Source organism: Rhinolophus sinicus, chromosome 13, assembly GCF_057876585.1.
Source record: "Rhinolophus sinicus isolate RSI-liver-muscle chromosome 13, RSI-T2T, whole genome shotgun sequence".
Lineage (NCBI taxonomy): Eukaryota > Metazoa > Chordata > Mammalia > Chiroptera > Rhinolophidae > Rhinolophus > Rhinolophus sinicus.
The window spans coordinates 61,122,838-61,137,042 of NC_142513.1; the positions used below are offsets into that span (position 1 = coordinate 61,122,838).

Sequence of the window (14,205 nt, forward strand, 5' to 3'; positions counted from 1 at the left end):
TGTGCTGGGTTTAGAATGGATGGGCTGATAACATACCAGTGAGTGATTGTTGTGGATGTTAGCTTAGTAGGAGCCCAGACTGACTGCCGGGTGATTCTGGCCTTCACCGGGGCTGGGCAGGGTGTCTCTGCCCCCAGCATGCTCAGCATCTGAATGACACGCTGCCATTTCACCATCTCTCCTAGATCAATGCACTCACAGGAGCTCTTTTTACTTCTAAAGTCCTAGAAGAAAGAGCAGAGAGAGAGACTGAATCCCAGGGGAACCCCAATTTTGACCCAGGAGAGCAAGTGTACGACTGGAGCACTGGCTTGGAGAACACGGATGATTCTCACCTTTACTTCGCTCCCGATCAGGGGAATGTGGTGTTTACAAGTGCAATCGATGGGTGGGGCTTCGGGTAAGTCTCTTACGTCTCTGGCTTTTACACACAACCGATGTTCTAAATCGAACTTTTTGTTTTGAGGTAATTGTAGATACACTGCAGTTGTCAGAAGGAATAGAGTTCTCTTTTTGCTGATCCCTGGGCAAGACAGGGCCTGTTTTCTTTTTGGGGCCTAGGAACTCTGCCCAATGAGTGTCGGCCATTGGCCTCCTCTCTTCATTTGTGGGATAGTGACTGAAGCGGGAGACAGGCCAGGCGTGCTCCTTTCCGTCCTCCATGCTGGGGAGCTGTAGGTCTATGGAGTGAGGTGAGAATCTGGAGAAAAAGTGTTCCCTCCTCCGGAAAAAAAAAAAAATATATATAAATTAATATAGTAATAATAATAAAGGACATCTAGCTTATAATTATCTGTCATTTATTGTATAAATGATATATAATTTATATCTTTTGTTTAAATAATGTAATAGTAAAAAGTAAAATTTTGGAAAATTAAAAAAAACACCTCTGCTAAATAAGTACGTGTTGGATCAAATGGGAAATAAAGTCTACCAGTGAATCACTTCGAAAGTAACAGGCCCTGAGGCCAGCTCCAGAATGGCAGCATCCTGTAACTGTATAATTTGAATTTTGATTCTTGTTTGACAATTTTCTGTCCCTTGGCCTCCGTGAGAGGAGACATGGATATTTTCTCAAGCAGTTTCTGTAGTGTCTGCTTTTGCTTCTAGGCTACTGCCTGATGCTCTTCACAGTTCTGGTTCCAACCATAATTACAACGTCCACTCCTCCAGCTTGTTGGTGCTCCCACCAGGCTTCCAGTATCATCCGAGAATGTCATCTAATTGGACTGGCTTGTAATTAAGTGGTGGCTTCCTGCAATACCACAGTTGCTGACTGATGTGTAAAAAATTGTCTAGAGTATGTTGACTTTAGAGTCCTTTTGCAATGGATAAAATACCAGGCATTTTTTAAGGTGCTGGTCCTTTGAGAGTTGGACTCGAACCTTTTTGGTTAAACATCCTGTTCCCTGCAGAAAAGACTTTTTCTGGGTCCTTTATCCAGACAATGCGGACGCTATATTCAGCACTCATTTGTCAGGTGACCGCTCTCACATTGCTGAGAGCAGACCTGGTGCTAACTGGTTTCTCAGAGGGCTGAGGGGAGTTAATTAATTGTGTGTTTGTTTCCTATTGAATCGAGGATGCTAAAAAAGCCCTTTTTAGCAGGTCCTGGCTGGAGTTCGTTTCTCTGTGAGTGACAGACACCTATAGCAGTGAATGGTTGGAACAGCTCTTATTGGCAGAGTTGCCATGGGCAGCTGGAGCCATTGTCCCTCCCACCTCATTTCACACATGCAGAATTAGGAAAGGGAACTACAGCGTGAATTCTAATTCATCTGAATGTAGAGCATGGGCTTTGGGGCCAGGCTGCTTGGGTTTGAATCCCAGCTTCATTTATTCCTTGTATAGTATCTGTGCTTCTTTATCGTTTTCTGTACAACAGGGGAAATCAACCTACCTCATAGGAGACTTGAAATGATTAAGTTTAGTATTACATCTGAAGTACTTTGAACAGTACCTGACACAGAAACACTCAAGTGTTACCTATACTCATATTTATTGTTGTTACTAATTACATAAATACTTACTTTTCTGTCAGAATTGAGCACTTTGCCAAAATCTACAGTCAAAAAATCGGCATCAAAAAGGAAGTGCTTTTGAAAACATTGTGGGGAGATTATTACATAAACATGAAGGCTAAGAAGATTATGAAGGTTGATCAGGTAATGTGCATATGTTCCGTTTGAATGTAGTTACATTGTTGCCCTAAGAAAGTCTTTCCTGTAAAACCTTTAATAGGATGTAATTTGGCTTCAGTGTCAGTTTGTGAAGGATTTTTTAACCTGTATATATTTGGTTAAAGCTCAGGAGTCATATCCAAGTATTTCTTAAATAGAGTTCTTTAAATATAGGGAACACAGAATTTTATTTTATTTTTTTTAGAGGAGTAAAAATCTCAGATCCTGGTTATTTGAAAGCACATATTTTGCATCATGCATTTGTATCCCCTTCACCATAACGAGACATCTTTTTTACATACCACTGTTTGGCCGACACTCTTCTAGTCTCAGCTGAGACCTTCTGTCACCAAGCACCGGTCACCATGAGTGGTGATGGGGAGAGGCAGGTGTGCCCTGGAACCCTGCCTTCTGTAGATAGAGGTGGCGTAGGACTGTGGAGCCACATAGCCTCGAATGATAACTTTCCCTAAAGCTCTCTTTTTAATGTCAAATTCAGGATTTTATAAATCTCTTCTCATTGAAGAGCATATATATTGCCATGGTTTTAATTTCTTCTTTTTGGATGGATACATAATCCCTCAATTGGAATTATACTGTTTATATAATGTAGCTGCTTTTTTGCTTGACATTGTGTCTAAAAAAAACAAAAAACACCATGAACATCTTCCCTTACAAGCTTTTTATGAACAGTATATTTAAAAAGAAGCCAGAGAGGTGAAGTGAGGCAATCACGGTTTGAGATTCGACCGTGAATCTCGGCTCCAGCACTTCCCAGCCTGACTTCTGTCTCCGTTTTTCATCTGCAAAGTGCAGGTGGTAGTACTTACCTCATCCAGTGGGTATGATGGTTGTATGAAATAATCCAGGAAGAGTCTTGAGAACAGTCCTGTCCCAGAATAAGTACCCTGCTGTGACTCTCTTGTGCATGCGTCATGGACTCGTTCTCCTAAGATTGGGAGGAGTTTTTAGTTCTGTTTTTCAAATGTTTCGATATTAGAAGAAACCCTATGGTGGGCGTCTTTGTGTATACATTTTTATGTCTCCAGCATGCCTTTTTTAAAACCAAGCTTTCAAAGGTAATGACTTCACTTCCTGATACCTTGCCAATAGCTCTTCAGAAAGGAGGTATCAGTTTATATTCCATCTTGAGTATGTGTGAGAGGTTCCATCTTAAGGTGCATAGTTTGTTAAGAGAAATGGTAGGGTTTTTGTTTTTTTACTATCCTCCTTTGAAGTTGAGTATTTGTCATGTTTAAGGACATTCTTTAGCACAAAGTCCATGGGAAGGCCTGCACGTACAGAGTGAAGTTTTAGCTGTCAGTTTGGGCGTCATGTGTTCCTTTGATGACAGTGGTGGGGCAGCCACAGTGACATGGTCCCCAAACGGTTTCATCATTTGGGAAGTCCGTAGTTCCCAGAAGAAGAGCGCAGAGGGTTATCATAACTAATTTTCCTCCACTTTTAATAAATATTTTCTAGTAGAAATGAGACTTACAATAAAACATATCAAGAATGACTATTTAAGGTTATCTATTAAATCCTCAGAAACTTAAGCGTATGTATTCTTTCTTACAGGCAAAAGGAAAGAAACCGTTATTTGTACAGTTAATCCTGGAAAATATATGGAGTTTGTATGATGCCGTCTTGAAAAAGTAAGATTGTTATAAAACTGTTTATCATTGGGCAGTATAGTTTGCCTCATTTTCCAGTTTGATGAGTCACACTTGGGAAAGCTGAGATACACAGAAAGTGGAGAAAGCTTTCACAGATGAGTTGATCACAGGGCTTGGAGAGAATTTATAGGAGTATGTGTGACCCAGTTCAGGGGTAACGGGGGCCAGAGCAGCAATGTTTTATAGAAAAAGGATGGACAGAAACATTGGACCTTTGTTTTTCCAAACCCAGTTTAAAATAAAATAGTAATTGTAGTAAAAAGGTTATTGCTATCTAGGATCATTACTGGGGAATTTGGGGGGAAACTTGCCTGATACAAGTGGAAAAGAAAATTTGCTTTATTAAGTTTACTTTCTGTTATAAGTTTTTCAGGAGTTAGAATAATGCTTTTTAGCATTTATTTGTAAAACTGCTTCACAGTTGATATAGCTGGTTTAAGGAGTTTGTGGAAAGGTGCTTCATGGGAAGTTTTAAAGAAAGGCTCATTTGAAAGAGTGGAGATTGAGCAATCCTCTAATGTAATGGCAGGGGCCCCTTTCAGTCATTTCCAGTTACTTTTGTAGAAAATAATACATTAGGAGTAAATGTGTCAATGTTGAGTTCCTTTTCCTCACTGCTCCTTCATATCTGTAAGTAACCTCCACACCCCCAATCTTGTATGTTTACTGTAGGGACAAAGAAAAAATTGATAAAATAGTGACTTCCTTAGGATTAAAAATTGGAGCCCGGGAGGCACGACATTCCGATCCTAAAGTGCAGCTCAATGCCATTTGCAGTCAGTGGCTGCCCATATCCCAGGCTGTTCTCGGTATCCTTTGTTTTAATTGTTTTGAATAAAATCGTAGTTTTGACAAAACGAGAAAAAAGAACGTGTTACTGGCAACCAGAAAATCCTCTGGAAATAATTCATTCCAGTCTTCTCTGGTTATTGAGTGATCTGTAAAAACAGAAACTTTTATTTTAGTCAGATGTATATATAAGTAGATAATTTAGATGTTTGTGTTCGATTACATTTAGTCCCATATTTTTTTAAGTGTGTTGCTATTTCTCATCATGTGATTCCCAAAAGACTTGATTTTAAATGGATTACATTAACTGAAGTAATTTTTTTACATGAGTTTCAACTCTCTTTGTTTCATTGATCTGCGTGTGCAAGCAGTACCCATGCACGTGGTGGGCTGGGGGTGCAGTGTCTTGGGAGTGGACCAGCCACGGTATCTCAGCCCAAAGCTGTGACGGACACCTACGTCTCCAGTGACAGTGGCTCTGGCAGGGCACTTCCTTGTATCATAGCTAGTGGCTAATGGTTGTTTTATGAAAGTTTATGTAGACTGAAAGTATGACTGAAACCACATGAAAACTGTTTATAATTTCAAGGTCACAGGTAGCTAAGCTGGCGTGTTCCTCACTTGTTTTATGGACTCTCAGTATGTTCGAATATTGTAAGACTCCTTCTGGGCTTTAGAGAGTCTGTGAATTCCCTGAAATTGTGTCTGTGTCGTGGGATGTGATGCATCCAGGAATGTTGCCTGAAGCCCAGGCATTTTCTGTGCAGACATGTGCGTGCACCTCAGTACTTGGCGCGTACCGTGCGTCTGTGTCTTAGGAGAGGTAGAGGGCCCTCCGAGGTTTTGAATCCTTAACAACAGACCAGCTATGGTGTGTCAGAAACTTCCTAGTCCTCTTGATATTTCCGCTGAGAGAGTGGAGAGACTGATGTGCGCGGGACCACAAGCGTTTGACACTCTTCCTCCGGAAACCCAGGCACTGAAAGCAGGTGAGGGAAAGGGGAACGTCGTGTGCACCCTCCTTTTGATTGTCCTAAGTCACGGCTGCTCTAGACCAGTTTGCCAGCATTTGCACGTCTGCCTCCCTGGGCCAAGTAACCATGAATTCTCACCTGGTTATTATAATAGCTTTGCAACTGCTGTCCCAGCTTCTGCTCCTGATTTCCTTCAGTGTTTTGTCAGCCTTGCAGCCAGAGTGATCCTGTTAAAATATATGGTCAGGCACTCTGTTCCTCAGAACCTTTGAGAGCTTTCCCGGGCAAGACTTCTGATACATGTTTAATTCTGACTTCGGAATTTTTCTCCTGGTTCAGATTTCATGGGTGAAGTCTTTAACTTACGTACAGTTTATTTTGATGTGGGGCATTTTAAAAAAATTGCTGACCAATACTTTTATACCTCCAATGTGGGTTAAGAAAAATGTCAGTATGTTGCTATGAAATTGTGTAAAATTTACAGATTTTGGGAAAATTGACATCTTTACAATGGACCTTAATTTACTTCTAAGATTTTTTTCATTACTGTCATGATAAGATATTTTTGTGCATTTTGTTTGCTTACTTGTATTGTAGGGATTGGCAAAGTTAATTGATTTTTGATGTATTTTGTTAACAGGGTACCTTGTTGACCTTTAATAAAATCCTGTCCCTTCTGCTGCATAGAGGGAAAAATGTTTAGGGCTTGTGGTGGGAGGTTAATACATTTTCTAGCTTCAGTTTTGTGTAGGAGTTGCCCCAGCCCTCCTCTCACCCTGTTAATTTTGCTTTTCTGTCCTCATGTCTGCCAATTCTGCTTGCTTTTGCTCTACTATTGTTTTTTTGCAATTTTGTACTTTTCTAAGTGGAATTTTTTATTGTTGTAAAAGATTATAGGTTCTGTGTTTCCCAAAAATAAGACCTAGTTGGACAATCAGCTCTAATGCATCTTTTGGAGCAAAAATTAATGTAAGACCTGGTCTTATAGTAAAAGAAAACTGGGTCTTATATTAATTTTTGCTCCAAAAGACTCATTAGAGCTGATTGTCTGGCTAGGTCTTATTTTTGGGGAAACATGGTTGCTCACATATTTAGGTGATGCCATAACTAAGCATCTTAACTATTTTCTAGAAATATCTGGATTTTTAATACTGGGGAAAAATAATGACATTTTTATTTCTGTTTGTTTAGCTTTTATGAAATGTGGAAGTGAAGATACTGCTGCAGTTATTATCTTTGTTTCCAAAATGTTTGCTGTTGATACTAAGGCTTTGCCTCAGAATAAGCCCAGGTAAGGCTAAGGAGGAAGCCGGGCCAGGCTGGGGAAATGATGTATGTTTGCTGCAGGTCGTGGGGGTCTGGGTATCTGAGAAAGGTCCGTGGTGTTGTGTGCAGCTCAGAGTGGGCACATGGGCTCTTGCGTGTCATTTCACAAGCTCACAATAGCTGGAGACACAGCGTTCTCAGAGAAAGCCTGAGAGGTCTTCTCTCCTGTTGCTCTGGCTAGAGAGGAAGCTTGGAGAAAGCTTCTGCCTGAAGGGACCTGGGCCCAGTCGTCCTCTCTTGCAGCCACATTACCACTTGCTGTTTCCCTGCGTGAGTGGACTGAGGGATGCTTGATGTTGCCAGATGTGAACATGTTTGTGATGTCCTGTAGGCCTCTCACTCAGGAAGAAATTGCTGAGAGGCGTGAGCGGGCGAGACAAAGGCACGCAGAGAAGCTCGCGGCAGCGCAGGGCCCGGCTCCCGGGGACCCCACCGCAGACGGGCGTGCCCTGGAAACAAGCCCAGAGGCAGAGGACCCAAAAGGTACAGCTTTCCAGAATAGCAGGCTTCGGTGCAAAATATTTTTTACTTCACTTGGGACAAACTCACCCTTTAGCTCTTGAGCTCCTAGCTTTAATTGTAGCTTTTATCAGTCTTCCTTCGTTCTTGGTGTTTCTTTCCTGAGACTGGGCCAGATATGTATCATATTCACTGTTCCCTCTGTTTCAAGGCTGTTCCTGGACTGCAGAGAGCATTCTTGGCACTTATTATCCTTTTGTTTCTGGCAGGTGATGAGCTACAGGTGGCGAGTATGACCCCTACACCTGTGCCTCAGGAAGGAAACAACCAAGAGACTTTTATTGCATTTGCTCGGGTGTTCAGTGGTGTGGCTCGAAGAGGAAAGAAAATTTTTGTCTTGGGGCCCAAATATAGTCCTGTTGAGTTTTTGCAGCGGGTAAGAATTGGAAATAAAACACTAGCCTATCGTTTGAAGGTTTTGATATCTTTCAAGTTGTTGATGTTGGTGATTACCTTATTGGTAGACTCATTTTGTCTCTAGACAGGCACATTTGGCTGAATCCATTATATCTCTTCTTGCGTTTCTTCGGTAACATTTGGTGAACCTGTGTCACTTAGTAGTATTTAGGAAACTAAACCACTATATGAGCCAAGTTTTCAGGCCTTAATTAATTATAAGGCTTTTCTCTTCAAGGCTGGAGGAAAGCACTGGTAACAACAGATGTCATGCTGGAGCCAGGACAATGGCAGATCTTTCAGAAACAGGGAGATGCAAAACCTTGGTGTCACTGGCCAAAGGCGTGGCATTGAGCAGGTGACAGGTAGCAGTCGCATGGCAGGCAGATCCCAGAAATTGATCAGGATGGCCTATCAGCAGGTGAACAGCCAACATGGAAATACACTTGATCCAGAGGGCGAAACGGAAGCCCCAGGCGACAGCTGTCTCAGAACATTTTTGGACATAAGCAAGGTGTATGCATACTAATTAAGTAATGAAGGTCGTAGGAAGACCTACGTCCAGGCGTCCATTCAGGGTCAGCGAGAAGCAGTAAGAGGGAACTTACTTGTCAGGCTCTATGAAAAGCTCCACTGAGACTGATTGGTAGCGCTTTAATTCAGTATGTGCATTTGGCCTGAGTCAACATTGGCAATACAGACGTGCTCTATCCATGAATGTTTGGGGTATATCGATCCATTTCTTTAGGTTAATTGAAGTATTTCTCATTGAAGTTTTGCAATTTTCTTAAAGATACTTATTCACTCTTAGTCTTACTCTTAGCTATCTTATATTTTGTTGCTGTTCTAAAAGTTATTGTTTTGAAATATATTTTCTATTGCTGATCTATAGACATACCATTAACTTTGTATATTGAGCTTGTGTCTGGCCACCTTGCTGAACTTACTGATTATAATTTATAGTTTGTTTTAAGTGGATGATCATGTTATCTGTGGATAATTCCATTTCTTTCTATTTAATCTTTCTATTTTTTTATTTCTTTCCAACTTACCTCAAGAGCTACCCTGCAGAACTGTCATTGAATCAGAACATATACACTTAAATGTAACATATGCCTGGAAAGCCACCATTTTCATGAAATTTCTGCATGTAACCTGACGTAGCTTCTCCCTCCCCTGAGCTTTCATGAATTTACTTGCGTGTATCTCCCTTTTTTGTCACTCACTTTCTGTTGGTGTGTTCGTTGTCTCTGTATATGTTTTCTCCTCACATTTTTGTCTCTTCATAGCACTAGCAGTAGCAGAGTGCCCTGGGACTTTGGGTACCAGAGCTAGGTGGTGCTCGGGATGCTTCCCAGCCACGAGCGTTTACGTGGGGGTCACTGTATAACTCAAGACAATATCTTGACTGCTTTTCAAGATACGGAGTAATTCTTGACAGAACTTGGATAATTTGAGACGATATCTCTGCAAGAATAAATGTGATATATGGGGAATGCTCCTAAATCTGTTGTCCTTGTAGCACAATTTACATTGAACACTCTTCCAGAGTTACTCATTCGCCTGGGTTGCTAGCAGTAGCAGCAGCCCTGTTGAATGCTGGGAGGACATTATAATGCGATTGAAACAATTTTAAGTGGTGATAGTAACAATGAGTGTTGAAATAATAGCACAGCCGTCACCACAACTGGTGAATGACATGGTCCACATAAGTACTAGCAAGTGGCTCTGGGGACTTGTGTTTATTAGCTTAAGTGGTGCTGCCAGGTCACAGCAGAATTTATGTTACTTAGCCATAAAGCTTGTGATTATGTGGGACTCTTGACAATTTTTAAATATTTGAGAAGTTTCACTATTTCAGGTTTTATTTATAAAGTGAGACTTATTTTTATATAAATCCATCTCAAATTTGCATGTTTCAGGTTTACAGGAAATGTGACTGCACCGTATCTTACTTATGAGTATAAATAACATTATGGGTATTTATCTAATGTTTTCATTTAATGCCTCCCAACTTACCTTCAATTGTTTTTCTTTGCGCTCAGGTGCCATTAGGCTTCTCAGCTCCACTAGATGACCTCCCCCCAGTCCCCCACATGGCGTGCTGCACTCTGGAACACCTGTACCTCCTGATGGGAAGGGAACTGGAAGAGCTAGAGGAGGTACCTCCAGGAAACGTGCTCGGTAGGACTGTGCTGTGTGTCGTGTGTATCCATTCTGAGACGTTACCTGTATGTCACAGAGTCACTGAAATCTTTGAAGGAAATGACTATGATCTTTTTTTTAGTTCGGTTCTTTTTTTCTGCTGTCCTTAGACTTTACCTTAGTGCGTCTGAGTAATTAGCACGTAGACGCACAACTTGCTGTGAATTATGGTAGATCTATTAAAAGGAAAAAAAAATGTACTGCTCAAGTAATCTGCAAATGTTGTACCCTAAGCTGGGGTTCCTTTTGTTTGAGGGCGAGAAGTTTTCCTGCTCACGTAAAAGTTTATCTAGATGACTAAACTCTTCTGGTTCTAAATCATTGGAAAGCATTCAGGCTTGTTTTCCTTGGAGAAAAATCTTATTTCAGTAATGAGGAAATTTCCCTTTTTAGTGTTCATTAAACAGAATAGTACATTTTTGATGTGGTTACTTGGTTGGGTCGATGACCCATTTGAATGGCTCCATCAAAACATCTTGAACTAGTTACCAGCTTAGAGTCAGAATTACCTTTTTAGACACATTTCACTTGTTCACTGATTTAAAAACTGGAGCACATGTAGCAGTAGCAGCGGTTTCATAGCCAGGTGTTTAATGAAAGCAACTTTTCAAAGCTAGGAGTAAGTTTAAGGCAGGACAGAGGAGAAGGCCAAGGATTCTGTTTGTTAGTAAAAAGCAAACAGCCCAAGAGAAAGCCGGCCGGCAGCCAAGGGTGTGATGGATGCTGGGATTCCAGCCATCAGGTTGCTACGCTGAGTTGTCTGAGACCAGGTATGTCAGCACAGTTTGGCTTTTGTTTGTTTTTTAACTTAAAACAGGTTTATCTTCTTGGGGTGGGGGGCAGTTGAAATGAAAAGCATAAGATGGGAGTTGAAATGAATTTGGTTGAACTAATGTACTTGTTCGAGTTACCTGTTGCTGCGTAACAAACCACCCAAAGCCTAGTGATTTAGCACACACAGCTTGTGTTTTCTCATGGACCTGCACTGGGCGCGTTGTGGTGGGACCACGTGTCTCTGCTCCACGCAGTGTCAGCTGAGGGGCTCAAAGCCTGGGCACTAGAATCACACTGAGCCTCTTTTCACTCCCGTGTTTGGAGGCCAGTGCTACTTGTCTGCCGGGACCTTGGTTGGGCATGGGACGGGGGCTGCAGTACGTGGCCCTCCAGATGGCTGCTGGGCTTCCTCACAGCGTGGTGGTGGCTTCTGCAGTGGGAAGAGCCAGCCTCCAAAGCCTTCAGCCGCACTCCTCTGCCACATTGTCTATAGTAGAAGTGAGGCACTAAGACTGGCCCATATCCACAGGGAGGAAACTAACTCCACCTTTGGATGGGAGACATGTCAGAGAATTTGTGGACATGTTTTCAACAATCAAACCACTAATCATAGATAATCTCTCGTTTCCTTTTGTATTTTAGCAGGTCCACGATAGGACACAGATTACAAATTAAAACATAGCGGTGTTTATGGTGATCAGAGCAGGCCTATAAATTTCATCTTTTTTACTCTTGTTAACTTAGAGAGAAAGTTATAATTCCTATTTAGTAGGAAAACAGTAGAGTAATGTGACTGATACCCATATGCTTTTCATCATAAATGATAGAGTCAGATTTATCAAATGCAGATGAAAATTTTTGTTGCAGGAGGAAACGAAAACATTATATGGCATTCTTGAACAAGTGAGTGTATACAGTCAAAGTCTAAAGGAAATTTTTTTATTGGCACTTAAAAAATGCAGATTTCACTTCTGAACTCAGCTATAACTCACTTGGAGAACTTATACTGACTGATAAATGTGGAATAGATTTTGTGGTCTGGAAATAGTTGATTAATAGTTGACTTAATTCCAATGTGATGTTTGAAAAGTTGGTATGGATGGAACCAGAGAGACCTCACATGTTTAACACACAATAGCCTTTTGTTCAATTCCCTGCCATATTTCTAAAAGTAAATGTTTGTTACAGGCTCCTGTTAAGATGTGAGGGGAAATTGAATTAGGATTCCAGATCTTTAGCCTTTTCTTAGACACTTTTCAGATCTCTTCCATATGGTTAAATCTTTAAAGTTTCAGGGACATATTCTAAGAGGAAATACGATAGTCTTCTTTCTACAACATGAGGAAAATAATAAATATTACTTAGCCTTTTTCTGAACTGGTTTTAGCTCTGCGGTGCCTGGTTGCTGGGTTGATAGGAAGTCGGTGTGGTTTGAATGAGAGAGAGAGAGAGAGAGAGAGAGAGAGAGAGAGAGAGAGAGAGAGCCAGATCCCTTAGACATGTGGGGTAACTGAGGAGAAGACGCCTTTGAAGGGTTTTACAAGCAGATTTGATTTGATTTATATCAAGGAAAATCGCAGCAGTTTGTGATTCTTAAGTCTTTGTGGCACTTTTGTAAGACTTTAAATTCATTTACTAGTGAATTTCTTTTAAATATACTTTATTATCACCATTTCCACTGGGGAAGGATCTATTTTAACCATAAATAACTAGCAGCCTTACTGGTCACTTCTTAACATTAACTTACACGTACTTGCACCAGATTTTAATAATTTTTCTTTTGTAGATGATAATTATTTTATTCTCCTGTTTACTAATAGTTGTGTCTTCTTTTTATTATTATCTATCAAAATAGGATCGATAATAATAGTTTTAGCTGCTATTCTGCCTGGTTCCTTCCAGAGCCAGATTTAATGAAAATATCTCTAGTATTTTAGTTGTAGGGTTGCTGACGCCTGTTGATTCATATTGCTTACTTTTCATGCTTGAATAGATACTGAATTTTATTGATGCATTCTCAGCATCTGAAAACAAAATTGTAGAGCTTTTCTCCTTACTATACTTCATGTCTTGAATTAAATTTAATTATTTCTGATTATCTTTGTGTTCCAAGGGGGAAAACACAACACTTGATCATTGCATAGTCTCTTCATACACTTGTGAGATTTGATTTACTATTATGTGATTCAGATTTTTCTTGTATCATAAGTAAAATATGCCATTTTCTCGGTTACCCTGGTCATTATAAATGAGAAACTTCCATCTTTTCCACCTTCTAGAGCTGAACTGTGGTTATTCAATTTAAATAGGTTGGAATCAAGTAACATTAAAAACTTACCTTCATCAGATGCACTAATTACATTTCAAGTGCTCAGTCATCACATGTGGCTACCAGGTGGGGCAGGGCTACTCTAGAGAAATTTCTGTAGAACATGGTCATTATCTTTTCTTTGAAAGTTGTGAAATAGTTCACTTACAAAGTCACCTTGGCTGGGTACCTAAAATGTTTATTCTTTCAATCCGGTATACTGTCTTTCTCAATACCAATTCTGTGTTTGTGTTATCTTGCTTTATTTCTTTTTATGTTTGTCTTTTTCATTTCGATGTAATCATGCTTATACATGCATTCTAAGGGTTATGTTTCTAAGTTCTTTATAAAAGATAATTTTCAGTATAGTGTAGGCCATTATACAGGTCCATCTGAAAAATGCAGATAAGGAGGTATCCCTTACCGTAGGGATAAGCGTCAGTCTTTGTATATTCATGTATGTACATAATGTTTTTTCAATTGTGGTAAAGTAACATAAAATTTACCATTTTAACCATTTTTAAGTATACAGTTCAATAGTAGGTTTTTTAACACCAAAAATTTATACTTTGTGTGCTGTGTTGTAGTCTGTCTATTTTTCTGTTACAGATAATCTCTTCTCTCAGTATTTATATCTTTTGTTTAAGTGCATTTGCTGTACCTCCCAGGACAGTGTTAAGCAGTGGTGCAAGAGTAGTGTCTCATTCCTCACATTATGGGAATTCCTACATACGTTACAGTGTGTTACCATGAGGTTTGATCTGGGTGGTTCTTACAATGAAAGTGAAGTACCCTCCTGTTTCTGTTTTCTAGATTGGTAAAATGTGGATAGATGTTGAGATTTATCAAATAGTCTTTTCCACATCTTTCAGGTGACTCATGTTTTTCTCTTTTGACCCACTTACTCCATGAATCTCATTAACACATTTCCTAATATCAAACCGGTTTTGTCTTCCTAGAGTAAACTGTTTGATGAATGTATTTCCACATGTTAATAGAGCAGTGAGTTCAATTTGTTGGTAGTTTGTTACATAAAATGTTTACATTTGTAAGTTTAT

General features: G+C 40.1%; 1 protein-coding gene across 2 annotated transcripts in view; it reads left to right on the top strand.

Moving 5' to 3' along the window:
- The window catches only part of EFL1 (elongation factor like GTPase 1), a 75,461-nt gene that overhangs the window by 7,838 nt on the left and 53,418 nt on the right, over positions 1 to 14,205 (top strand). For both annotated transcript variants that reach the window (XM_074318272.2, XM_074318273.2), the window contains exons 7-15: positions 186 to 400; positions 2,042 to 2,165; positions 3,759 to 3,835; positions 4,529 to 4,665; positions 5,512 to 5,634; positions 6,811 to 6,910; positions 7,277 to 7,428; positions 7,674 to 7,840; positions 9,906 to 10,044. In XM_074318272.2, coding sequence (XP_074174373.2) covers positions 186 to 400; positions 2,042 to 2,165; positions 3,759 to 3,835; positions 4,529 to 4,665; positions 5,512 to 5,634; positions 6,811 to 6,910; positions 7,277 to 7,428; positions 7,674 to 7,840; positions 9,906 to 10,044 — 1,234 coding nt within the window. The remainder of the gene's footprint in view (positions 1 to 185; positions 401 to 2,041; positions 2,166 to 3,758; positions 3,836 to 4,528; positions 4,666 to 5,511; positions 5,635 to 6,810; positions 6,911 to 7,276; positions 7,429 to 7,673; positions 7,841 to 9,905; positions 10,045 to 14,205) is intronic.